Source organism: Falco punctatus, assembly GCF_963210335.1.
Source record: "Falco punctatus genome assembly, chromosome: 12".
NCBI lineage: Eukaryota > Metazoa > Chordata > Aves > Falconiformes > Falconidae > Falco > Falco punctatus.
Genome location: NC_137592.1, coordinates 25,506,134 through 25,533,945, shown reverse-complemented (window position 1 = coordinate 25,533,945; position 27,812 = coordinate 25,506,134). Strand labels below are relative to the sequence as shown.

Below are 27,812 nucleotides of genomic sequence, written 5' to 3'. Positions count from 1 at the left end.
AATGAGAAAGTAATGATCACGGTCACCCAGTATTCTGTTTTTCCAGTGTTACCTGAAGAAATAGTCATGGATCAGGACATCAAATGTGCTAGAGGGAAATAATTGCCTTTATTTTAGAGAGCTTCCAACTTAAGTACAGGGAAAGATAAGGGATGGATAGGAGAAACAGAGTAGGAACATAAATAATAAGTTATTTATAATAATATATATTTATGATAATATGTATTTTATATATTATTTGAATACATATAGTTTATTATATTTATAATAAAAAAAATAAAGCAACAACAGTTCTAGCCAGAATAACAGGCAAATGAATCTCTTCTGTAACTATGAAAAGAATCTGCTTCACTATATCCACATGAGTATCTCACAATTAATATTCATAGTAAGGCTCATGCATGTAAGTTAGATCCAAATCTGCACTTTTTTTCATTGTCAATAATCAATTTTCAAAACAAATTATGAAAATAATTTTTTTTCAGCTTGTGTATACTGGGAAAAAAAATAATCTAGTTCAACAAGCCATATTTAGGGCATAATAATCTATGAGTTCTGAGCATAGGTGAAGAGCCAAAACCAGTTTTATTAAACTGGTATGCACTCACAGAGTACATCTAATTAATTCAAAGAAATCATTCTGAACTTGCAACAGTGTAAATGAGAACAGAATGTGGCACAATGTGCACAGACTTAGGATAAAAAGAATAATGACTAATATATATACTCGATCATAGAGGGGAATTACACTCAAATAGTTTAGTTGGTGCCATAAACATTTTACAAATAAAAGAAGAGGAAATTAATGCTTTACCACATGGAGTTTTTATCTTTACCTGATAATCTCGTTATTCACAGAAATGGCTTCCAGGTATTTCTTCAGTGCATAATAATTATGGATATACTTCCGAACATAATAGCCTCGCCATCTTTTCTGAATCTAGAGGAAATAAATATTTGCTTAGCATATTTCAAATCAAAAGTTTGGATGCATATCAAGTATCTGTTGTATTTCCCAAATAATATGGTTTCCTTAAAAGTCATATAAAGTAGAAGCACCAATATGTTTCACGGAAAAAGTGAGGGTAGGACAACATATTGTAGTTAAATGGTGATATGAATTTACCATTAATTGCTAAAATTAAAAAAAAAAATAATATCAAGTTTTAAACCACTGGTTATATTGTGGTGTGACAATGAAAAGAAATGTCTGCTGCTGCCAGTGGCATTGCTCCGCGTAAGAATGGTAAAAAAGCAGACAAGAGAATTGGTGCCTTTTCTCAGGTACAACATGCGTTCCCTACTGAGTCACCACCTCGCCGGTATCTTCTGTCACACGCTACCTTTGTGCTGTGGATATAAGTTAAACTGAATAGAAGCCTTCTCAGTAAGTGAACTTCTCAGGCTTTCTGGAACCATCATTTACCAATTGCAGTCCTTTCATCTGCAATCTAAGTGATGCATCTCTATTTGTTGTATGTTAATTATAACGTCACAAAATACTATTCCTCCTGCATAACAGATAAAAGCTTAAACTGGAAAACGAAACCTCTTTATCTGTAGCTAGTCCTAAAGTTGCATTAAGAATAGAAATCAGGTAGCATCCTCCACCAGAAAGAATTCATATTCTGGTGCACTTTAAAAGGCATCGGTTGGGGGAAAAAAAAGAGAGAGAGGGAAAAAAAGACTTAGTCTAGCTCAACTTTCCCCCAAAATTTATTTCAACAAAACCACTTACACCTCCTCTGATACTTAACATTTCTAATCATGATGTTGCTGAAATGATTACAGGTTTACTGGCTATCTGTTTTGTGGGAAGGGAAAGTAAGTACTAATTAGGCAAAAATTTATCAGTACTGCCCCTTTGTTAGCCAGATCTATCCCTATGCCACGACATGTACAGGTGAAAGATGCAACTTGCTCTATTCAGTCATGCTGAGGGCTGCTCCCACTCTGCATTTTCTTTCCTGTAAGAGGTCAGTGTATTCTAGATCAATACATCTGAAAAATAGATTAATGATTTTTTTCCTCTGGTCTCAGGGTCTAGTTCCTCTTCTTTAGATTCTTCCAACCTTGAACTTACTTATCTTCCTGCAAAAATATTCTTTACTTCCTTCCTTTCATTTTGTCTCCCTTTCTTTTAAATACATTTCTATATTAATCTCTTCCAGTCTGCATTACCTTCAGTCCTGCTCCAACGTCCATCTCTTTAACCTTTACAGCTTTGAAATCTTAAGAGACATAACAGCTGAAAGGCAGAATCCACATTAAAAAAAGCAAGACGACTGAGGTCTTATGATCCAGAAACATCTCCAAAGTGAGAAGCTACTACCTTTCACTAAGTGCATTGAAGAGAAGAATGTTGTAATTTGCCAAGAGCCCTCCTTTTCCTGTGGGCCTCTGCCCACTGGACTTTTCAACTTAGCTCTTCAGTGTATCTAAAGGGAATGTTTTTCTTCTTTTTTTCCTTTACACCAATGCTTCTCTTTCCAGAACCAAGGGATGACTTGGTAAATGGAGTGCAATCCATGTGTTTGTGGTGTTGGCTTTTTTATTACCCTCTCTTATTCCAAAGAAACATTTAAAAAAAGAAAAGAGTGCAATGGTTTGTGGTGTTTGATTCAGGAAGAAGGCAAGGAAAAAAAAGCTGCCCGTTGCCCACACTATCAATCAACCTTTGCATGCTGTGACTTCAGAGTCTGTACCATCAAGTCTTGGGAGTAACAGTCTTCAGTAACAGGCAAAATTCTCTCTAGTCATTCCAGTTCCCCTGCAGTTCACTTCTGAACCACTGTCTGTGATAACTGTCAAAAGTTATTGCAATTTTTCCATCTCCTGCTGTTTCCTGAGCGGAAAACGGTGATGCGCTAGAGCTAACTATAAGAAGACTAATGAAGGTAGTGTTGCATGGTTTCACACTTTGTCTTTGGTACCATTTTGCAATCACAAAATCCAAAACACTATTCCTTAAAGTTAAAACTAGTGTTTGGTCTCAACTGATGGCACTTTGTGGTAGAGTTGTGGTTATCTCTTTAAGTGAGATTTAACAAGAGAATAAGTACCCCAGTTTGAGTAATGTGTCACCAAGAAAATAAAATGATGCACTAAAGCTATTAGGAATAAGAGGATATTACCTTCTAGTGTTAATACATTCTTCTGTTTCCCCTTTGTGCATCACCATGTATCTTCCTCTCTTCTAAAATAAGGCTCAAAATTAATTTTAAGTTGGCATTTTCTTTTACGTGTTGTGTTGTTTATTTTGGGTGGGTTTTTTGAATAAAAAGGATTTTGGACATGTATACATCGTTATAACATGTATAAATAATAGCTAAGTGAGCAGCTGAACATGGGAACAAGAAAGGTTAAGCACTAGACATGCTTCTTTGCACTAGGTTATAGTGAATTTCATATTCTTTGCAACTCCACTTTCTCACACACAAGCTTATTGGGTTAAAAAGGGATAGAGAAAGAGCAAAGAACGAGTATTCTTCAGAGATCTGGGATTAAGCAAAATCTTTTGCATGTGAATAAGGATCTTAGCTTTGTTTTTCTGTTTGGCTTCAAAATTTCCCAACAAGAGCAACTTGGCTCCCATATAGCTGTGTGCTCATTAATGCAGGATTACGGTCCCTTTGAAACTCTTTCTGACAGTCTTCACCTCACAGTTATAAATGTAGACTAGATATTTCTAGGTTAAAGGATCAAAACTCAAACTGAAAGACAAAAGACTCAAATTGTAAAAAGCTATAATTATCTCCAATGGGCTAGGAGTACCAATTAAATGCCACATTCTACCTTTATTTACACCACTTTCTGTTCAGAATGACCTCACTGATTACAACTGAATGAAACATAAGTAAGAAAAACTGCATTATGTCTCAAATTAGTTTATGCTAGATTTCTGCTTCCCTCATACTGAATGTCAGAGATCACAAAACTGAAGACTAATCTTCTTGGAAAAGAACATTTTACACAAAGCTTCTGATGACGTTCCTATTTTCAGTGTGAAAGTTCTGAATATTTGCTTTTATAAGGAAGTACAATGTAGTATGACTATATTTCTTCTTAATTCCAAGGTGATTGTTTAAAAAATTCTTGAAAAAAGAGACAAGTGTGTATGCCCTTCAAAGTAATTAGCAAGTTTCAACAGTGATTGGTACAAAACAATTATTGTCATTGATCAGCACCGAACAGATAATTTTAAACAAAGTCATTGTGTGCTCAGCAGATTACAGCTTGTTAACGGGCAAGTTCTAAATGACCTCTTAAGCTAGTCAAATCAATGATGCATATTCCTCATTAAGTAACATCAAAATGTAAGTGGTCTTATAAATAATGTTTATTTTAAGCACTAAAACAAATGGCAAAACCTTGATATATCAAAAGCCATCTGCTCATGGAAATATTTTTTTTCCATAGGATTACTTTTGCTGCTGAAAATTTATAGCAACTTTAAATCTTTTAAGGGAGAGAATCATATTCTGACCTAGTACTCAAAACTGAAATTGATTAAAACAAGTAATCTGATTTAATTTTAAAAGGTGAAACTGATAGTTCTGGTTACAACTAAACACAAACCAGGCAGGCAGAGATGTAGACCGGCTTCAAAAGTACGAGCATGTCTATGCCTCCAGTGTTACTTGAATTGCCAATATTGAAAAGTGCCTTTCTTATCACTGAATATAAACTGCAATTGTAATGATACTATGAGGCAAAACCAATGATTAAGTAGAAAATCATACACAATTATTATTATATTTTCAGAACACTGGAGATTATTAATCATGAATCAAGCTCGCAATGGGTGAATATGAGGCGCAGGTGGCTTAGGAAACCTAAAGTGTAGCCACATTATCTTCTGTGCAGAAACTCAACAGGCCTAATTGTCTGTTGTCCTGGATCTTGGTTAGTTCTTCGAACAACAGATGAAAGCAAAAAAAAAAAAACACTCAGTGTTTCAGAACGGTAGCATCTTAAATCTGCTCTGCAGGTATGGGTGCACAAGATTTTGATAGAGGAAAATCAGATTCTGACATTTGCAACTAAAGAAAGATCTGTTCTATTGTTTCCTACTGATTTAAATTTCCATTAAAGAAAAGGACATGACTGAAAAAATGGTACTTTGAAGATTTATATCACCTAATGATTCAACATTATATTTCCATTACAAATGAATGGGAACACATTCAATTTCTTTTAAAAATGAAAGACCAAATGGAAAACTCCATTTGACTAGAATACATAATTACCTCTGAAATTTAGTCTTCAAATGCCTTCTAAAAGTACACAGCCAACTTTTAAGAGCTGGCTTGCATCTTGTGTTTTCTCACTCATTACAGCTCTATGAGTATACAGCATTTATCCCCTGTAGAATATTTTAAAACTAGCTAAGGAACAAACCGGGGGGGGGGGGGGGGGGGGGGGGGGAAGGAAAAAAGGTGCATTTCTGAGGAATTAGACTGCTGTTAAACACCTTCAGCTCTCTAACATGCACCAAAAGTAATATTCTATTTTGTGCCTTTGAGAGAACCAGCACCAAGTCAAAAAACTGGTGGGAACACATCTCTTCAGTCTGGGTTATTCTGGAATGAGAAAGGTTGTAAAATTAAAACCCATTCTGAGAATCTTCCTACTTTACAGGAGTTTCCTTGGGTTACTCTCCATCCCCACCACATTCCTATATTTGCTAGAATTCAAAAGGTAAGATGCCTTGCCTAAAATCATATAGGCCTTTAAAGTAAGGTAGGTCTATTCCAGAAAATAAAAGAATGAAGTAAGATAAAAAGATTTCATTCCAAGAATTATCTCATGTCCTTCCCATATTTGTTTCACATATTTGTTTAAGTACAGTTCCAAGTTCAGGAAAGAAATGCTAATTTCTAGTTAAGTATATTTTGCACTTTTCCCCATAACAAACTTCATTTTATATATATTTATTAAGGTTCAAAGACTGTCTATACTCTTCTTCATCTAGCAAAATTCTCTCATAATATCATCACTGAGATCAGTGCAGTTCCATCTCTATGTTTAGGCAATGAAATTGTCTTGTGCTTTCTGAGTAACTCTTCGGAGATTCAATATCTCAAATGTCATGTACTAACAAAAGAAAAAGCACAGCCACGTCAACAAACATCAAAGCCCTATCATTTGTCAGAATTGTAAATAGATGTCTACATTTATAGGAATACTCACAGATAGAATGTTTGGGGGTTTTATCAGTATCACATATGGTAAGGTACAATGAACATTTAAATTGGGCAAGACACATGCCTTAAATTCAGCTACAGTTTTCAAATACAACCCAGACTACTGACTGTAACTTTAATTTTTAACTATGTACTATTTCCCGCTGTTGCCATCAGCATATCAATCAAGTGTATATTATTCTGGTTTGCTCATTTTATTAAAAGCAAATTCGGAGCACAATTGACTTTTCATTTGTTTAACAAGTGAAGAAATATTTACCCTGACAGCCATTTCATTGTAGAAATTCATCTTCATAATAAAATATGCTGTCTGTGAATCAAGGAAAAAAAAAGATGGCATATATTTCAGTTACACAAAGACAGTGCTCCTATTTTTACATATAAAAGATAAGAATCTTTATACATAATACATAATAAGAGTTCTAGGCTTAGAGAGAATAAAATCAAACTTTGTATTGAAGAGATAGGCTTCCTAATACATAATGCAGGCTTAACCAGAAAAATCTATGGTAGTCAAACTAGGAGCTAATGGAGATATATGATCATAAAATGCTCTCCGCTGAGTTTGATAATCAATGGTGCTCTACTGAGAGTAGAATAACAAAGCAGAAATATTCACAAGTGGTGGTGACACGCAGTATTGTATGATTTATTCACTGGGGTTCTTTTAGCCAAAACTCACAGAAACATAAAAGGAATTCATATTTCAAGACGTCTGGTTTAATGAAAAATTCAAAGAAATGCTGTCTTCAGTCGAAATCGTTCAAGGATACGGATGCAGTGATGGAGCAAAATTGTGCCTTCCAACCATCTGTACTAAATGTTATGTACTTAGCTGCCTCCCGAGTAATCCTTGGGAATTTTGTTTCATTTAATATTCATTTTAACATCATAAAATCATAAATACAATGATACCATGTTACAGTGAATCCCCTGATATAGAAAACATTTCCTGTAGTCCTGGTTTCCTTCCAATAAAGTAGAATTCCTCTCATAGTGAACGAATCCCCTATTATACTAAGCAATCACTTGGCAGCATAGGTTATTTTAATGGATACATCACTTTAAACTAAGCTTTCACATCTGTTCCGCCCTCTAATTACAAATGCAAAATGAACATAATTCACAATTGTATCATAAAAAGTAAAATATAAGTACTTTGAATGCAAGAGTATGTCCTTTATTTAGCACAACATGCAGCTTTTATGTGTTTCTCATGTTTTAGACACAAATCAAAGGCAAAAGTGCTTTCCCCTGATATAGTGATTTTCTCCCCCATGGCAAACAGGAATTCACTATAAAAGGGTTTCACTGTAATTAGTGTTATTTGAATTGCCTAGTCTGATCCAAAGCAAATTGTCTGTGGAGAGCAGCAGGACTGGATTATTTATCAACAGTCTGGGCAATTAAGAAACAGTTGGCTGCAATATGTTATTTACAAATGAACACAATGATGCTACTTCATTTTAAATTCTCTTTCTTCATTACATTAAGCAAGGCATAATTCCTGCAGTTTAATTAAGGTGCATTTTAAATGCTCACTTTAATATCATACCAATCTACTAATAATGGAAACAGTGGAAAAGATATTTCTTACGTGAAAGAAAAATGCAGGACTGTGAAATTTCAAAAAAGTTTCACGTATGAGTGTAGAAGTATACACACGCACACACACACACACACACACATATATATATATATATATATGTAAGGGGATCTCTGCCCCAAAGGTATGAAATAGAATAAATACTGGACTTATCTCCCCTTTTTTATCAATAAATGTTTTCTGAGCGATACTAACTAGATAGCTAACACTGGAAGGAAATAATGGTTGCCAGACCTAAATATATGCCTAAAGTGTCTGATTAAATTGATACAATTTTGCTTTGCAGCTCATCTTTTTTTTCTTTGGAATGGAATGTGAGAGCTGCCGCACCACCAGATAGACAAAGTACATTTTTGATGGAAATTCTTAAACTTAAAAATTATCATCAGATTTCTGTCCATCAATGATTAAACTAAACAACCTTATACCTTTTTGTTTATTCTCCTCATATTTGAAGCCTGTGAGCACTGAAGTCTGAATCCATCCCATTTCACTGAAGAACCTAAATTGGAGACCTAACATCATTATGCTCTCGCTAGCATCAATACTGAAAGACAGTGGGACCACTTTCCCTCCGAGCTTGGCAAAGTACTGAAGAGCTCTGTAATTGCATCTCTGTCTGCTCTTTACGAAGACCGTCGATGGCAACTAGGGCCCTAACTTGCAAACCTCACTTAGGTGTAAGGAATCCAGGCCTTACCCTACCACTACTTAACAAGGTCACTCCCAACAAAAAGGAAATTACACATTCCTGCTTTTACTCAACGTTGTTCTAAATTACAAGTCAGCCAAATGCAGAACTGGTCATATAACTGTCTTACAGCTTTATCCTTGTGGCAAAAGCCAAAGCCTGTGTCACCATCTAGGTTCTTTTGCAAATGGATTTGCCCTCTGTTTTCTAACCCTGCTTAGAATAATAGGTGCTAGTTCTGCTATTACAAGTGATGGAGAATGTGTTCATCACTATTCACAAAAGCATAGCCATAATTTAGTGCTTCAATCCCAGTCTGTATTTAAGTGTTTCCTAGTAAATGAAAGATTCTTTCCTGAACTGGGGCCTTCTTGTCCAGCAGACTCTTTTCTTAAGCTTATGTGGAATTTCCTGCATTTCAGCTTGTGCCCATTGCACTGCCTCTCATTTTTTCACTGGGTGCCAATTCCAAGCTTACATGGCAAGGTGGACTCTCTGGGAAGAATTATCTTGCAATCTCACCCACATGCACCACCTCCAGTTCTGAACCATGAAGTCTTTGGATCTGCCACTGATGATGTTAATATACAGGTCTCTACTAGTTTACTTGTAAGTCTATGATTCCAAAATATATTTGAAGCCTTTTGTTTATAAACTGTTCTACTACTTTCTCCTTTTCTGTTTAAAAAACATGTTTGCGGATCATCTACAAATATGATCTGATCCTGATTGGTGTTCTCTTTTTCTTTAAACAGGTAATACAAAATGACAAATTCAAAGAAGAACCAGAAATTTGATTATGAGTAGAATGAAAGAAGGAACCAACACATGGTCTAAGTTGGGAACAGGCACCTTTTTTTTTTTTTTTTTTTTTGATAGAACAAATAGGCGTTTGCCCAATTCCTGTAGGACTGGGCCAATTTAAAACCAGTTACTAAGTTGAAGCTAAACTATTTAGGGTGGTGTCAAACTACAGCACACAAAACTATAGCACACAAAATATTTGCTTTTTTCAACTGCACTTTCTTCCAAAGCGAGCTGAAAATACAGCCATCATGCATGCCGACTTCATATAATGACATGTAACAATTCCCTTTGCTTTAACAAGTGATTTCTTGAGTTTGAGAAATATTGTAAAAAGAAACAGTGACGTACAGTTTGCCTACTTTTTCTGGTGCTTGCTTGGTTTTAAAATTCATACTTTCCTGCATGTTATGCAAGACTTTAAGAACCCAGTACAACCAATGTAACTAAGCTATTAAGAAAATGATCAGAGTGCAGTTCTTAATTTTACTTTGAGATTAATATTAGGAAACAAAGCTTTACACCAAAGCACCTATATTTAGAATATAGGAAGGCACATAAGTTTAGTCATATAAACACCATCAATAGGGGTTTTTTTTAATTTAATATATTTTAACAATCAAAGGAAAAGGCACTAGAGGAGTAACAAATGAAATACTAGTAGTAATGCACATATGGACAGCCAATCTGATGAGCCTCAGCCTTTATTTTCCGCATCAGTACCACTCACATTTCACAATTTTGAATATAATCATTAAAATGATTTATTATCAAGTAATCATGGGTATTTTGTGCATATGCTTTGCCTTGTTTACTGGCAGCAGATACCAATCCAATCATTATCAGCGGACAAATTTTAAAGTGACCAGTGTCAAATGTATCATTGTGTTTCATAATCAGGAATCATTACAACAGTTATTAGCAAGAGTTCAATGTAAACATTAACTGATCTTTAATTTAAAAGTTGCATTCAGCTACTGAGGAGATTTTTGTTTCTTTTTAAAATATGCCAAATTCAGCCATTGATAAGTAAAGATAGTATAACAATGAATATAGGAAATGAGCTTGAACTTTATATTTAAGCCTACCCTAAAACATATAATACTGAATACAGCAGTCTGAAGGGAGAAAAAGGTGCCTTTTTGTCTGCTACTTCGTATGAGTTTGAGGTTAGCTTCCAACACAGCTGTCCTATTTAGCCCTTTCCAGTCAAACAGACAGCAAGCACAAAATGAAGTATTTGAGGGAAAAAGGTGGCTTTCTGTTCTGATTGCTGTACAATTTGTAAGCTTGCTGATGAAATACTGTTTCTCTAGAGCCCTGACTAATATTGGATATGTACTGGAATCCAGAAGCTGGATGAATTCATGGTCCAATTTAGAATGTATTAAGTGTGGGCTTGCACAATTTTTTGTTCTGCATTTTTCCACAGACTTGAGAGTTTGCAAGGGCTTGTCAGTTATGTCTATTTGAAGAACTACATATGAACCAGGATTTATTGGTTAAAGCTTTTTTAAATTTTCTTTTTCAGAAATATATTTCAAGAATGAAAAGCTGAGGGCGTTTTATAATGCCATCTCAGCTTGGTTATTGCAGAAACCTGTGCGAATTTGAAAGACTGTCTCAAAATGGAACTGACAAAGTGTTTTTTAAGAGAGGGCAAAAGAAGAAAGAAGTAATAAAGCGAACAGGTAAAAGACCTCCAATTTCATAGATGCATACAACAATTGAGATTAGCAGGAGCCTCTGGAGCTCCAAACCAGTACTCAAAGCAGGGTCAATTACAGCAAGTTGTACAGGGCCTCATTCAGTTGGGTTTTGAGTATCTCAAAGGTTGAAGACTACAAGAACAGCTTGCACTCCCCGTGCAAGCCATTACAGTATTTGATCACAGATTCTTTCTTTTAATTAGCAAATTTTAACATGCATTGACATCATGATGTCTTTCTTACTCTACAGAAGCATTTATAGATTAAACAAACCTTCCCTAAACTCAGGGACAATATTCAACTCAAGCCTCATTTTTTTAAAGCAGAACCCAATCCAACCATGCAGCTATCTGCCCTATATACAAAACCTAGTGTTTTAGAAGATAGATTGAAAAACATAGCCTGAAAGGATGACTCATAATTTATTATTTAAGCCAGGTAAGTTAGAAGAGATGAAATCTTTAATAAGATTACTGATAAATGTGGGGGGAAAACAGGAAAAAAGCCTAAAGCTTTCAGGCACACAAGTCCTGCTAGTAGAAAACATAGTTTAGTAGGAAATATGGACTTTAGCCTGTAATAAATGAGTTATTATGGCTCATTTTTTTGCTTTTTCTTGACTTGTCTGTTTTGACTGAAACACAATTTAACTTTAACAAAATGATAAAGAATAAGTGACTAACAAGTTCAAAATTATTGTAAAATATTAACATAAATTGATAAATTAGTGAAGTAAACTACATATTAAAAAATTAATTGTTTTATGTTAAAGGCAAATTAGTTTCTTTTTAATCTCCTAAACCTGTTAACAGAGGTATTAGCTTGTGGGCTATCATACACTTTTGCTATCTTCAAGTACGTCAAGGGAATTAGATTGACTGTGATCTGCTGTGTGCCTTAAGGCAAAACCTCAAGTACTTCAAGGTTCATTAAGTAAGAAATTTAAACCGCTAAAACATAGAACACCAATGTGTAGACACATTGGCTTCTTTTATTTTCAGAATTAAAAATTCTGCCAGGAAAACAAGCATCTTGAAAAGCTCCAGTCCTGCAATTAGCATCATGTGGGCAGGCTTCTGCATGAGCAGATCTCATTGCTGGTTTGGGGACTAAAACTCCAGAGCTGCAAACACTTAAACACTGACTTAACTTGACCGTTATGAGTAGGCTTACTGAAATTAATGGTGCTTTTCATGATAGTAAAGTTAAGTATGTGTCTGTGTGTATAAAGGACCAAGTTTCAGCTTTTTAATTTCAAGATGAGTGAATGAATTACTTCATATATATTTTATAAATAACCAAAACTTTAAAAAATAGTTTTCTACCTTCACCATTTTTCTGAAGTATCTTCTGCTTCGATAACCTCTCCACCACTTCTGTATAACAATTGTCATTTTTCTCAGGTATCTAAAATAAAATACATTTTTAAAAAATTATTATTGAGACTTTACAATATAACTTTATTTTTTCCTAATATTAAAAATAATGTATAGCACATTATCCATACTTATTCCAAACAGATGGCCACTGCAGACTATTTTATACATGTATGCACATATACATATGTACACACATACACACTTACAGACCAATATATACATATATTTATATAGGCTCATATACTTTGCTTTTGGAAAAAACAGATTACTGCAAATTTACCTGTATACTGTTTCAGTTATCATTACAAAAGTTTAATGAAAGGCTTACGAATGTAGTTTGCATGATGGGTGATTGTATTTTCATGGATGGTTTCAACCAACATATCTGAGCAGTTCAGAATTTTTTTCAGGCACATGCAACACTTTCATAGCTTTACAATTTTAAAATATTTGACAAAACCCACAGATGTCTGGAATTTTTAGACTACTTTTTTGCTTTTATAAAATTACACCTAGCTTAATTGTAAGCAAACGTTTACTCTGTCCTTACTATATATATATATAAATACACTTTATTATGCTAATAAAAATTCCATAATTGATGTCGCACATCAATTTTGCAGAAATTAATGCAATCACTACTTTGGGACTGCTTAGAAAAAGCTATATAGGGGAGCATTCATACCACCTAACAATGGACATCAAATTTAGAAGCCCTGCAGTACAGCTTAAGTCAGTCAGTGGAGGCAGTCTTTTCCAGCAGGTAATTCAAAGGACCTAAATGAGAGATTAATTCAGAACACTGACAACTGGTTATATTGAGCCTGTGCTTCTAAGGCAGACACCACATCCATCTTCGGAAAGAGGACACTGAGTAGAATCACTCTGTACACAGCTGCAGACACAAACCTCTTCTACACTTAGCTGATTTAGTTCTTCTACCATGTTCGTTACAACTACACTGTTCTTCTTACATTGGTCATTACTAAACACAAATGTGCGTGTGAATGAGTTTTGCCTACAGAATAGATTGGTAAAGACACTTGGGTTTTCACTTCCTTCTGCAGCACGCTGTTGTTACTCATGCTGGAAACAGAGAAGCACTAACCAATCCTCTGTCTTTGGTGCTTTTGACATTGATGACATAGCTGATACTCCTTGGAGGGTGGAAATACCAGGTTTGCCTGCCTGCTGGACACTTGCATGTGATGGCTGCATCCTGTGACAACACACTTGAACCAGCAATGGAAAACACATTACCCGTGCTTTTTTTAACAAGTGCACATAATGGCTGTAGCCTTTTTATGAGGGAAATAGTGTCCATTAAGTGATTAATGTTATTTAACCTAATAATTCTTTATACTTGATATAGTATGTCCGAATGATACATAATGATTTGCAACAGGCAAGAGGTCAAACTAGAAGAGGTAACAGTCCCTCTCCCTCACAGCCTTAATTTTTATGAAGATACAGAAAATTGAGCACATGAGTTTGACCAATTGGGCTTATGATAATAAAAAAAATATCTCGGGGCCTCCTGGGAGAAGGGACCAACCCTAGTGTTTCAAAAAAACTTATAACAATGCTGATATAGCGTTTTACAGAACAAAGTAATTGCATGTGATCTCTGTTTTATAAATGGAGAAAATTATGTAAAAGAAGATCTTTTTTTTTTTTAAATGGACTGGTCAAATCCAGCAGTAGAACTTAATTTTCTACAATAAGAGTCCAGTTACCTTACACTCACTAGAGAATCCTTCTGTATCAGACAGAATAACAGAGATAAGAAAAGTCTCTGCAAACAGCCTGAGGGACACCTTTTTTTTTAAAGTCATGCCAACATTTCTTAAAACAATACTCTGTATCTATTCTGAAGATGTATTATTTCCATGCTACTTACTAGCATCATGCCATTTTAATTGTATGCAGTTCTGAAAATCAAAAATTATTTCTTACAGTGCCACAGCTTATATGTTACATTCTATGTAAAAGCAGAATAACGTGGGGTTGTGTTTTTTTTTCCCAAATGCTCTAATTTTATTAAAATCAAGTAATACCATGAGAAATTTTGGGAAAGAAGTCAAGATTGATATACAGATCAAGATAGGCTTAGTATAATACCTCAGATAGGCTCGGACTCTGCATCCTCGAAACCAGCTCTGAATTTTGACAGCAGCTTTGTACTCTATTTTTCTGTATTCATCTACAGATCTGAAAATATAAAAGTAGTAATACTTGTTCAGCATGGTATTTTAGTACCAAAGCAGAAAACTTCTTCTAAATATGTCTTACTGTTGCAGTTAAAGAAATATATGAATCTGGAAGAGATTTCAGAGAATTCAGGAAAAATCACTGTGATGAGTTTCAATGCTGAGGGGTGGAACTCAGCTATGAGATCACCTCTAGCTTTAATTTACTTTTTGTTTGTTTCAAAATGTCAATAGCTGCCAAGTCTTTGAACTTAAAACTACATTTTAATCTTCATGGACTTTTTGCTACCCCATTTTTATTAGGAACATATTTACCAGGTAGTTTAATCTATTATACCTGCCACAAAAGAATAATTAATTCACTATTAGTTAGTTTTCTTAACTATTTGATATCAGTTAACTCTCCTAACAAAGTGTTGTGTCAACATTAATTGCCTCAGTAAATATACACAAGATGAATTTTTATCTGATAAATTAGGATTATCCTCATTATATTTCTTGAAAAATGAAACTACCAGAGATCAAGAAGCATTAGCTCCATCATTTTACATCATCCAGTGCAGCATGTGCTCTCAAATCACATTAAGTGGGCCCAAATTTTCATCATCATCTCACGTGCATCAGACCTGTCTAGTACCTGGAAACTGTGGAAAACAGACTTCTTTTACCTAAGACCACAAAACAAGTTGATGCTAAAGCTGGCGTTTATGCTAGAGAGCTTCCTTGTGTCTTTCCTGTGCAGCTTCCTAGACTTCATAAGAAGCAGACACCTCCAGAACACTTTTACCTAGAGGTAAATGATTTTGATTACAAGGGTATGAGTGATTTCACCCTGGACAGGCAGCCGCAGTTGCAGCCTGGAAAAGGAGATGTGGGACAGGTTGTGTCAGAGGTGACAGCTCCAAAACCAGTGCTACCCACTTGGCAATGGCAGCAGTCTGCTTCTGGAAAAGCAGAAGCCTTCACCTCTATGACCCCCTGTAAGGTTTTTTAGTTGGCATTCTGTCTTGCCTGGCCAAGTCAGTTTAGAAGTCCTTGTAAAGTTTATTGAAGCAGACCAACAACAACTGTTTTTCTTACAGTACAGTTCCACAAACACTTTCAACTGGCCTTGCCAGCAGAATAAGTGGTTAGAGGCGTAAACTGCTCAAGCTGGTATCTGCCCTTCTGATCAGATGGCATAGTTGCCATACTGTCTGAATTAAGCTTTTAGAATCACAGCTACCTCTCAAAGACTTCACTGAATGTTAAAAAGGCATGCTCAAGGTCAGCACGTGACATACAGATGTTACAGTAAATAAAAGTAGGTTCTTGAATGAGTAAGTGATAGTATTGTTTAACACTTAAGAGAATGCACTAACAGATCCTGTATATTCTAATGCTTATGTTGACAGGGTATTTCTTGAGGTGCAGGCTTATGGTATTTTTGTATTGTGCCATCACTGGGCAAGTCCTTCCCAGAAAGGTGCTTTCCCTAAAAAGTCAGTTTAGGAGACCACATACCTCTGACATGAACAGTTCTGCATAAAGCACGACAGGAAGATTATTAAGATCTGAAGAACATTATCCAGATCAGGTAAACCTGCCTAACCACAACCAACAGGCAAGATCTTACAGTCATCAGTCTGCCCTAATTTTTAATGGAACAGGTGTAAAGTCCTAAAATAGTAAATGCATTTTCAAAGATAAACTATTCTGATTCTGGGATTTACTTCAAGGCACTTCAATTACCATGCCTCCTTCTTTTGCACCTTCTGATGTTTCAGATCAACTCAGATCCTTTGAAGAATCTGGTACTTCACTGCAGAATACTGACTTCATAGAGTAAGTAACCACTTTCTTTACAGTATCATGTATTTTTGTCTGAATGCCCTGAATCTGGTTGTGAATGATGAGTGACTTCACAGATTACACTGACTTGTGCGCCCACAGCATCTCAGATTTGTCATTTTTGAGGGCACTATTACATTATGTGGATAAAGCATAGTTCTGAAAGGGAAATTAAAAGATGTTGTCTGACTTCAAAATACAAATGCTTCAAAAATACTTCAAAGACCACTGCAAATTTGATGTGCATTAATGCCCAAAACTTATTTCTTAAGTTTAAAAGTTAAATAAGGATCTACCAAAATCTCTAAACAAGATATTCTGATTTGTTTCAGGATTTTACCGGCAGCTGTGTTGAAGCAGTTGGAGATTTTCACCTTAAAGAATAAAGATCAGATTACTGATCAGCTACCTCTTCAGTTGCTGAGCTGGACTGTTGGAAGCCTCTCATTTAAATTCTTAGCTGAAAAACTGAATTTCAAGAAACTGATGGATTATAGCCTCTTCTATAAAAGGGAAACAATTCATTTTTTGAAAGCTCTGCCAAAAAATCCCAAATCCCCGAACATCAAGCATGCTGCCCTCCAATGGATTTCCATGTCTGGCTCAGCCTGCTCTTTTTAACCTGAAATAAGCAAAATACAAGTGGAGTCTCCCGTAACTGATGCTAGTTTAGGGAACGGTGGTGTTTACAGCCACAGCAGCACCAGCCAAATCCCAGGGAAAGAACAGGGAAGCAGAGCACTTCATATGCAGGCAGGACCTGAACTCCATGTAACTTTTAGCTGTGTTCGGGAGCCTTGTTATTGATGCTAATGATGCCGTAATTAGATTCTAAACCAAATGACTCATTAGAGTAGTGAAGAAAGAAAAAAACACAAACACTGCAATGATGCTAAATATGCTTCTTTTTTTTCCTGTTTGAATATTAGCATTAGATGTACAGCAGCAGCAACAACACAGTTGAATAAAAAGGGTTTACAGGACAGATCTATACAATCTTAACACAGGTCTTGAAACATTTTATTTCTTAATATTTGATCCGGGAAAAGTTGGCCACCATCATCTTTAGCAGTCAGAAAACCCAGCAGCGCAAACCGCCCGGCCCGGTGCAGGGTACCAGGCTGGCAGGGGCAGGGGATGAGCAGGCCGCTGTTTGCAGGGCATATAGGGCCCCCTTAAAGGAACTGTGCATCGGGGCACCCCAGAGCACTCTGGCAGGCCCTGGGGGCGAGGAGGAGGGTGCTCTCAGCAGGGGTTTCAAAGCTAAAGCGTTTCCCGCAGGAGCGCCGCCATCTCGTTGACGGGGAAGCCGGGGGGCTGCCCGCCCCGCCAGCTCCAGCCCCAGCCCTGCATGAGGGGGTGCGTCCCGCCCCACCACCGGCATGACCCAGTTACCTGTTCCTACGGAAATACTCCTCCCGCAGCCCCGATAGCCTCGCCTGAAGCCGGGCCAGGGCGGCCATGCTTCCTCCCTCCTACCCGCCCGCCCGACGCCGCCACCATGGCAACGGGACCGTACCACTCCGCGCGGCCGCGGGGGTGGCGCCCCCCACCGCAGCCCTGCCGGCAGGGAACAGCAGAGCACCGGCGGCAGCGGGAGCCCGGCGGAGCTGGACCGGGACGGAAGCGGAGCCCAGGCGGGGAGTGCCGGAGGGGACGCGGCGCCCCTGGGTAGCGGTCGGGAGATGGAGGGGAAGAGACCAGATGGTGGCGTCCTACTTCCTCCCGGTGCCGCAGCTGCTTCCGGGCTCTCATCATGGGGGTCTGAGGAGCAGCGTTGGCCGCCCGCGTCCTCCCCTCCCGGCCCTCGCCCGCTGGTCCCCGGCGCTACCGCCGGCCCCCGCCCCACCTCTCCTCGGCTCAGTCTCTGCGAAGTGGCGCCAGCCTCCCTGGGGAGCGGCCGGGGGAGGCGCCGGGTTCATGTTCCGGGTCGCTGAACCTACCCCGACCCGAGCTCAGACGGCGAGAAAGAGCTGGTAAGCCCAGGCCCGGTGGACCGGGGGGCGCCGGGGCCGCTCCGCGGGGCCGGGAGGGGGGCGTCTCCGCCGCCCCTGCACTGTCGCGGGGCCGGTGTCTGGGGGTGGGGGTCAGGAACCCCATCTCCGCGCCCTGTGAGGGATTTGGAGACTTGGGGGAAGTGCAGCCCCCGCTGCGGCCGGCCCTCCCCGCTGCCCGGCGGTGCCCGGCGGGCTGCCAGGCCTCTCCCGGCCTGCGCCCCCGCTGGTGCCCGGTGCGTGGGGGAGAGGCCGTTGGTGCTTTCCTCTGCGCCCAAGGCCACCGCGGCCTGGCAGGGTGCCACTGGCACGTCTCAGCGGGTCGCTGCCTTGGTAAGTGAGCAGTGGGCTGGAGGGGCAAACTTCCTCTCGTTGCTAAAAAAGGACGGCAGGCAATTAATAAATGAAAACTTTTGTCACAGGCTTATTTAGTTTTTTGTGTGGATTTGGGTTTTTCTAATTGTGGTAGACCCTGCAAGGCCAAACCCCTTTGCAGTGTATGTTGCAGAAACATCCATTTACGTGTGGTTGCTGCTCTGGAGCTGTTCTGTTGCAAACCAAGAATCAACAAGTGCAGCTGTAGCCAGTGGGCAAGGACAGTCTGGGTAGTTCTGCTCTGGCAGAGTTCACAGATTTACTGCTTTTTGTAACTCCATATACAAGCATAGCAACCCCAAAGGTCCCTATTGTTTTTATTGTAGAACTGTGAAGAGAGGAAACTGACAGAATAGAAAAAAGGGAAAAGTGAGTTTTGTTAATAGGCCATAGAGATATGAAGACTGGGACCAGAGAAACTTGGTGAAAGCGAGATGGCCCAAACAACTAGCAGGGAAGCCTTTTGTTTCTTTCATTAAATGTTAGGTATTTTGTGATATCATAGGTATCAACTGATGTGTGTAACTTCTAGTTCATTCATTTTTATTAATGGAAGTGAGGAGGAGCATGGTGAGGTTTTGTTTGTTGGGGTTTTTTCCTTGAATGTTGATAATTTGAGGCCCTGAGGCTTTTTTTAGGGACTATGTTATGTATGCAGATACCTACTTGTAGAGTTCCCAGATCTGGAAGAGATTTTCTTCTGTGTTTTGATTTGTTTCTTTTCTGGAGTTGGGGAAGAGGAGGAAGAGAAAGGCTTAGCACTTTTGTTTTCTTACACAGGAAACTCCATTCATTCTCCACTTCTGCTGATACCACCACTTTTTTCTAGTCGGTATTTTCATGGCTTCTTTACGTTTTTCTAAATGAGAAAACTTCCAAAGAGTGATTTATTTGCTAGAAGTTGTTTGCTGGTATTGCTAGATATGCAGATTTGCCTGGTGTAAATCTAACTTCTGTTGGTATAATTCAGAACATTTCAGAGTATAAGGTATACTTTAGTGGCAGAAGTATTTTTGTCTACTAATGCTGTATATGGTAGAAACATTGCCTAAGACATTCCAAACTTGTATCTGTACTCTGAGAAAGTTTTCATTATACATTTGACCTGTCATTTCCCTTAAATTATACTGTCTTGTGTGCATGTAGATTTAGTTCCAGAGGCTTCAAAAATAGTGTTCAGCAATACAGGGTGTGGGAATTTGGCATATTCTTCTGTAATTGTTCTGAGGCATTAATGATTTTGCTTGTGCAAATACACTGCCCGGAGGAATTCAGTACAGATAGAATTAGTGAGATCTGATCTATAGGATTGTTAGTTTAGCAGTTCTGAAGGAAGACCTGTTAAAAATTTTGACTACTGCTCAGTCACTCCCTTTTCTTTTACATAAGTTATTTCAGAAGCTGACTGTCAAAGGAAACCTGTTTGAGTGAGATGCAGAAAAGTACTTTTTTCAGTGTCTAATGCTTGATATAGAAAATTAAGAACATGTGCTTTCTAAAAACATTAAGACCCTAAAGAAGGGAGTGGATTGAGAACAGCCACAGGGTAAGAGTGTTCACTTTGGGTGGTAAAGCTCCTCTGAAGCTGAATGTTTCTCATTTATATTGTGAATACATGTGACAATTTAGGAATAGTTTGCATTTTGGGTACTTACTGGGCACTCTGATTCTTTTGGTAATGACTTCGGTGCTGTAGTATATTACTGTCATTTGACAGTTCATGTGATTCTCCACCTTGACGATTAATTAATGAAGTCATACTTCTGAAAAGGGCAAGCATATCAGTAAATGGCAGCAATGGGATTGTAAGAATTGCTGCCCCTCATGATAAATTGCTCCAAATCTCATTTCTGGCTGACCAATTCATTTGTGTTAGAGCTTTATTAAATGCAGTTCTTGTCAGCATCTTTCCGACTGTATACCATTGCTCTGTACTGAACCTTTTTCACTCTAAAATATGAGTAGACTTGATAGTGTTTATTGTTGGGCCTTCTTAGATATGCAGCAACTGTAGGAAAGTCAGATGTACTTATTGCAAGTTTGCCTGGCCCTAATTTTTAGGGGGGTCAGCAACATAATTAATAAAATTCCATCATTCCTCAAATACTAATAACTTTTTGTTGTATAGGACAAGTGTAAGGAAATTCCAAAACCTGTCTAAGGAAGTTTCTCGAATACAGAGTTGATACTAAGAATTGATGTGTAGTATATGATTGGAGGAATAAAATGTTGCTAGTAATTGTATGTAACTAAATGTATAGGTACCCTACGTTTGATATTAAAAAAGAGTTCATAGACATTTCCAGCGTTATGTCTTTAATTATAGAACAATGACTTGCATTTTTTAAAAAACTTCTATACTTTTATTGCTTTGTGAAACTGACTTATATACACATGTAACTGACTGCGAAATAGGAGAGTTGGTGTACCTTGAAGATGAGAAATAGCCTGGGAATTCTGGGTTTGTTTTTCCCTTTTTCAGATAAAAACCTGCTCCAATATAATATCCTGACGTTTCAAGAACCCTCAATTTTTATAGCTGTTCACACTATCTTATATGGAACTCAAAATAATTATGTTTTCTGACATATGATTTCTGTAAGTTTCTGTTCTGACACTGTCACATTTTAAAACTGTAGTATAAACATTACATTTGTGTTAAGTTTCTTTGGTCTGTGTGTCAGATTTGCTTTGAATGTGTTGCCAGTGTGTTGGCTCTTAGTCTTTACAGGAAGCATTGGGCAGGGTCCTCAGAAGTGGAAGAGTATGGGGATTCTCGGTAGGTAGCTGTTATGCCCCCCGGTGATGATTGGTGTGGGGTAGAGTGCATTTTGGTCATTTTGTAGCTTTGTGTAGGTGGCTGTCCAATGGTCAATGCCTAAGGACATCAGTAGATGTGGACTTGGAATTGGATACTTTGTGTCCTCCTCTTGGCGATGGCTGTTTGATGACAGGCAAGTTTAAATAATCTGGGTGCGGTTTCTGTTTTTGTATGCCATAAGATTCTATGTAACGTAGGTTTATTGGTTATTTCCTAATCTATCATAGTCTTTTGCTAGCTTTTTAATACCTTTAACTAAGTTGTGTTGCTCCATTTTGCTTTCTCCTTTGTGTATCCCATGAACTAGGATACTTCTCTTTTTTTGAATCTGTAAATTCTTCAGGCAAGGTGGTGAGATTTATCATCTGCTGCTCTCTCCCAAATACTTGCACCTGTTCGATCCAAATTTCAGTCACATTCAACAATAAAGCTGAGGTCTGAAAACTAACGTTTCTAAGGCTTTGTGAAAATAACTTCAGAGGTGGAGAACTGGGATTTAAATTAGTACCTGTCTGAAGATAAAGGTACACTGTGAATACAGCTGTTTTACAAGACATCAGAGAATCCGTATGGGAAAAGATTATAGAAAGCCAGGTTTTATAATCCCACTGTTCAAGGAACTACTTCATTTTTCTTGTGCTATTAGCTTGTGATCAAGTTGGGTTGTGAAGGCAGCAAAAATCAGAATTGATGAGACACAGATGCAACATAACTTTAGCTGCAAGAAACCCCATATCTAACAGGAAGAGGTATAGAACTAGAATGTAAATGCAGCTGTTGGTTTAGTAAAAGATACTGCCTGTCATTGAGTTGTGCAAGTAAATGAGCTTTCCTGTCAGCATGTGTTTGTTAAATATTTTGTGAGCAGTCAGAGCTCTGTATTGTTACGTGCTTTAGGTGGGAAGCAAACAAAAATGCTACTTGATTTTTCACTGAAAAAAGCAAGTGCCCATTATTTCCATTAGGAGTTTCAATATGAATATAAATACTGAGCACAAGCTGTGTGAACTGTTTTGGAGTAGGTGAAAGCAGTTATACTGTTTCCTGCAACAGTACTTTTATGGTATATTCTCTTAAGGATTAGAGAGGAAATGGGTCAGCCTTTGGTGAACTACATTAAAATAGCTTCAGATAAATGTAAAGGTCAGTGCAGGCAAACTAGATTTTTTTTTTTTTTTTATAGTAAAGTAGAATCTTCTCCTAGCGAAGACTTTACAGTTTATTGCTAGCTGTGGGCTGTTGCTGTAACAGCAGTTTTATAGCCTTATGTGAGTCATGCTAAACTATGGCTCAGCCTGTTTTTTTATGTGCCTCAGTATGTTGTTCTTACATTCCTTATTACAACCTTTGAAATTTCTCATCTTACTGAATGCAGTTGATAGTCACTGGTAATGTCTTTAATACTTCTTGTAGTTATTTTTCAACCTATTTCAAATGCAAATATTTTTGTTACAGTAACATCTGTGATGATGATTAAAATTACTTCATGGATTTGGAATACAAGCTTGACAGCTGGCTGTGAAAAATGGAGAAAGTTGCAACACTGATTTGATAATGCTGTAATAGAAATATACTCCTGAATTTTGGAGACAGGTTTCAGATTAACCATTCTATCTTGGTTGCTGTTGCCATGATCTTTGAGGTTTTTTCTTCAATTATAGCAAGAGAAATCAGAGCTCAAATAAAATTACTCAGAAGAGATTTCTTGGACCTCCAGGAAAAGGAGTTTTAATGTGGAACACTGGCATGTTGAAAGTGCAATGTGAATAAAAAGCTGAAGTAGTATGTGTGTTGTATTCTCAGTCTATTACAAAGGATCTTCCACTGTCCCAAATTGATCAAATAATTCTTATAATCATTCTAAGGAAACATGTTGAAGTAATTATAATATTAATTTGTCTGATTTGTTTCAAAGGTAATGCAGTTGGCTGTAATTTTCAGGGTAAACAAGGTCGCTGCCCTGTACAGATCTAAGTTCAGGAGTTGCAATGAAGAGACTTGATAATTCAATAGAAAAGATTAATTGCAGGAGTGGAAAAGATTCAAAGTCGTAGTCTGATGGAAATTAAGTGCCTTTACAGCTCAGGGCTTTTTAAGAATCGTATTATCCCTTTACTTCAAAAACAGTTAAGGGTGTTTACTCTTCTTCAGTTTCATCTTTTGATCTGGCACCATCTGTATTGAGAGCGTTTTGTGGGGGATTCAAGACAAGTGTAGATCAGATATATAAATGCAAGCTGGATATATTGTGTTTGATCTTGAAGTATTTCATAGAACTAAGGCAACTTTGCCACCATACTTATGCCATTACATGGAGCAAATTGGTATGTCCACTCTAGGAGCTACATTGATTTTAGTGATATAGTTATTCATATGGATTAGGGCTACTGAATTGAACAAATTAATCATAAACTGTGGTATTAGTGTCCCTGTCTTCCAGTCTCCTTTTGCTTTGTGCTGCAGGGACACTAGCAGAATAGTCTGCAAGAGATTATGTATCTTCATATTCTGACAAGTTAGCAGCAGTCTGTTCATTTTGAGCTAAATGCAGGTTTAAGCCTACTAGTTCACCTCCACTTCGGTCAGTTCGATGTAAGTATCAAAGCCTGTGGCAGAAGGGCTGGACTGGCAGCTGGGGGAATTGATGTCTCAAATTAACCCAAATAAATGCGCTGGAGTTTGTTTGCATCCTATGACTCCAGTTATATCAGTGCAGATCTCAAGGGCATCTCATTTCTCCTATGCACACCTGCAAGGATAGCTGTCTTCATGGGCTAAAGGGGCTAGTACCCTACCGATTGTGCAGTTATAGCTACTGAAAAACATGGGTTAATATATCTATTTAAGCATCATGCATAGAAGCCCTGTACAAATATACCTGGATTTGTCTCTACTGGTGGTTGGAATTCTTAGACAAACAAAACAAAACAAACAAACAAACAAACAAAAAAACCAAAAAAAAACCAAAAAAAAACCAAGGAAAAACTGAACAAAACCCCCACATGCCCCTGAAACTCAGCAGTAACTGAAACTTCAAAACCTCAAAGAAAGAATTAGTTTAAAATAATATTGATGCCATGTGTCTCAAAGTAATTTGTGTTAATTGGCTTCCACTTTTCTTTCTCTCTGAATGTTTTGAAAACAGTTGCCTCATTTGAAATGCTTTTCCTACTGTGTAGGTCTATTGCTTCTGAGAAGTATTTTTGTGTGATTATGGAGGCTTTGATTCTTGTGAACCAAATGGATTAAGGAGAAAGTGTAGCATTTTTCCAGAGCTGTCTGCCCCCTTACAAGGTAATATGATGATTCTGCTGTACTAAGAGCCAAAGAAAATCTTAGGTTAAGAGGGAGTAATAGGACTAGAGATTACAGCAGGACAGAAAAGAGGTATGAGGAATGAAAGCAAGTGACACAAGGAATTCAAAACGATCTTGTGTTTCTACCACAACCTGTGCTTTTGGTGATCTTGCAATTGAAATGTTAAAAATCAGTATTTCTGAAAATGGCTTAAAAGGAGAAAATATAATTTTTTTTAGGTGGCATATTTCATAACCAGCTTGGATTTCTTCTTAAACGTGCTCTTCCCCTGTTAATATTTAAAATTTGTATACTGTGTGGTCATGACTGTCCATTCAGCCATCACCATTAACCTTTAACACTGAAGTCTGTGGTGAGAGAGGGAACCTCTGTGCTACGTGTCCAGATTTTCTCTACATCTTCAACTCTACTGGTATGGGCAGAGAACTATTTGATAATTGTTTTGTCAATCTATATTGTAAAACAAAGTGAAGAGTCTTGCTTTTAAACGTCCTCCACACAATTTACTGAGTGTCTTCATGTTTATCAGTTGGTGTAATGTAGTAAACAGCATGAATGTTATTCTCTGCTTTACCTCAGCAAATGGGATCTTCTGATGCTTTGATGTGAGAATCTATTGCTGTGGTTACAGAGGAGGTTCATAGCCTTCAGGGAAGGATTAGAGTTCAGCAGCAATCATTTAATGTCTCTTCTTTTCGTAATTACGTTCATGTAATGCATGGGTGAACTTACTGAAGAATATGGAGTTAAAGACATGATAAATGCTAGTGAAATTGGAGGAGGAAGGAGCAAAACATAAAAGGGTAAGGCCTTAATCAGACACTGTGTGTGTTTAGGGATACTTTTCTCTACACAAGCGTGTGATTCTATGGATGTGAGTGCCTACACGTGGTAGGAAACTTTGCATTTAATACTCTAGAATTACCTATAGCAGGGTATTCTCTCAACTTAATATCACTCCACAGAATCAATATTTTTTTAAAAAATCAAACATATCAGCCATTTGGAAAGACAGAATTAGTCACTATTAGAAAAAAAAGTCATATATTATCAAAGAATTGCTGTCTTAACTTCATTTTGGCATTTAGGCAGCATCAGGAGATAATTATCCTTAAAAATATTTTATCATAATGACAACTTTTAAACAGAGCTCTCTAATATACTATCAAGGAGGTATATTATGCATTTCATTTCCCATTCATAAATTTTAAATGTGTTCCCTGCCTGCAGTTAGAGTGAATGGTCTCTGTTGATGCTTTCACCCTGTGGAATCCCTGAAAATCATAAAAACATGATGAGGTGAATTATAACCAAATAAAAATAGTGAGATCAAAAACAAATGGGAGGGATGGATGCATATGCACACCCACCCACCCTTCTTTCCAAGACAGAGATTTGAGAAGATACCATTTAAATGGAATGTATGCTGATGTGTTGTGATTTGCATAGGACTGGTTGGCAAGGCTTTGTCTTTCAGCAGAATAGTGTTTATAGGATGGACATTAAGACTACCTTGCCTAAAGTGACTAAAATGATTTTTCCAGGTAAAATGTTTATAGAGTTTATGCTTAACACCTCAGATTCATTTGTTGTTTTCTTGTATGTGTGTTTTTCCTTGAAATATGCAGGCATTTCAGTAGGACTATGGAGGAACTGGTTCATGATCTGGTCTCGGCACTGGAAGAAAGTTCAGAGCAAGCCAGAGGAGGTTTTGCTGATACTGGAGATCATTCTCGAAGTGTGTCGTGTCTTCTAAAGCGACAGGCAAGGAAAAGGAGGGGACGAAAAAGACGTTCATTTACCACCCATCATCCCTGGGAGACTGGTCACTGCTTAAGTGAAGGTTCTGATTCCAGTTTAGAGGAATCAAACAAAGACTACAGGGAGAATCATGCTAATAAGAAAGACCATAGTGACTCTGATGACCAGTTGTTGGTTGCTAAACGTAGGCCTTCCTCAAACCTAAATAATATCAGGGGCAAGAGACCTCTGTGGCATGAACCAGACTTGGCTGTTGACAGTTTGGGAAACAGAACTTTGCGCAGGAGAAGAAAGGTAAAACGGATGGCAATAGATCTGCCGTCAGAAGTCTCTAATGCACTGACAATAACTCAACAGCAGGATAACAGCAGAGATCAAGAAATGGACAATAACAATAAATCATACCAACACCAAGAGTTTTCCAAGAGCAAAGTGAAAAAAAGAAAAGTAGCTGCGGCTCGACAAGGACCGGAAATCTTGGATGAAGGAGTAGTTATAGAAAATGAAGAAGTGAACCAGGCAACTAAGGACAAAATGGAGTATGAGGAGCAAAAAGGCTCAGATGAGAACATGAGTGACAGGTTATTCTTTCTCTTCCTTTTTACAGAAGCATTGGATAATATTTGTTTGGTTTTATTACTGTTGCTTGTATTGGGAATCTTTGGATTTTTTTCTTTAATTCCAGAGTTAAAATGCATCAATAGTATCTGTTTTAACAAGTTACTCTTAAACTTTTTACATGTGCTAATATATTGAGTTGCTCAGGTTAAAGAGTTCAGCATAAAATAGTGTCATGTAGCAGAGGAATAACCAAGAAAACAGTTTCTTGAAATGCTGCGTTCTAATTGTTTCAAGCTTAAGAATGACACAATATACAAATGATGAGTATGGTTTTTTTTTTCAAGGTATTTCAACTCGTGACAGTTCTCAGACAAAAATTAAGTGTTTTTCCAATTTCTAGACATTGGTGCTTTGATTGTTATCTCTATTCATCAGAAAGGTTGTCAGTGTTTAGAGTCACCATTTAGACAGTATGTTCTTATGTGTCATGGGCATAAAAAGTCTGCAGGTTGCCAAGGATATACATCATTTACGAAATGCAAAAACC

The 27,812-nt window shown here is 37.6% G+C and overlaps 2 protein-coding genes across 5 annotated transcripts in view; one reads left to right on the top strand and one right to left on the bottom strand.

Moving 5' to 3' along the window:
* SPATA17 (spermatogenesis associated 17) overlaps positions 1-17,936 on the bottom strand; it is a 105,091-nt gene extending 87,155 nt beyond the window's left edge. Inside the window, exons 1-4 of one of the 3 annotated variants that reach the window (XM_080408490.1) lie at positions 17,831-17,936; positions 12,342-12,423; positions 6,466-6,516; positions 837-940 (exon numbers count right to left, since the gene is read on the bottom strand). In XM_080408490.1, coding sequence (XP_080264616.1) covers positions 837-940; positions 6,466-6,516; positions 12,342-12,423; positions 17,831-17,898 — 305 coding nt within the window. In that variant the 5' untranslated portion in view covers positions 17,899-17,936. Of the gene's footprint in view, positions 1-836; positions 941-6,465; positions 6,517-12,341; positions 12,424-14,516; positions 16,341-17,830 lie in introns of those variants that run through there. The other 2 variants (XM_080408489.1, XM_080408491.1) reach the window with 2 other exon arrangements.
* Positions 17,897-27,812, top strand: part of GPATCH2 (G-patch domain containing 2) — a gene marked incomplete at its 5' end in the record, with an annotated part of 126,372 nt that continues 116,456 nt past the window's right edge. For both annotated transcript variants that reach the window (XM_080408452.1, XM_080408453.1), the window contains 2 exons: positions 17,897-18,411; positions 26,572-27,285. In XM_080408452.1, the coding sequence (XP_080264578.1) occupies positions 17,897-18,411; positions 26,572-27,285 (1,229 nt within the window). The remainder of the gene's footprint in view (positions 18,412-26,571; positions 27,286-27,812) is intronic.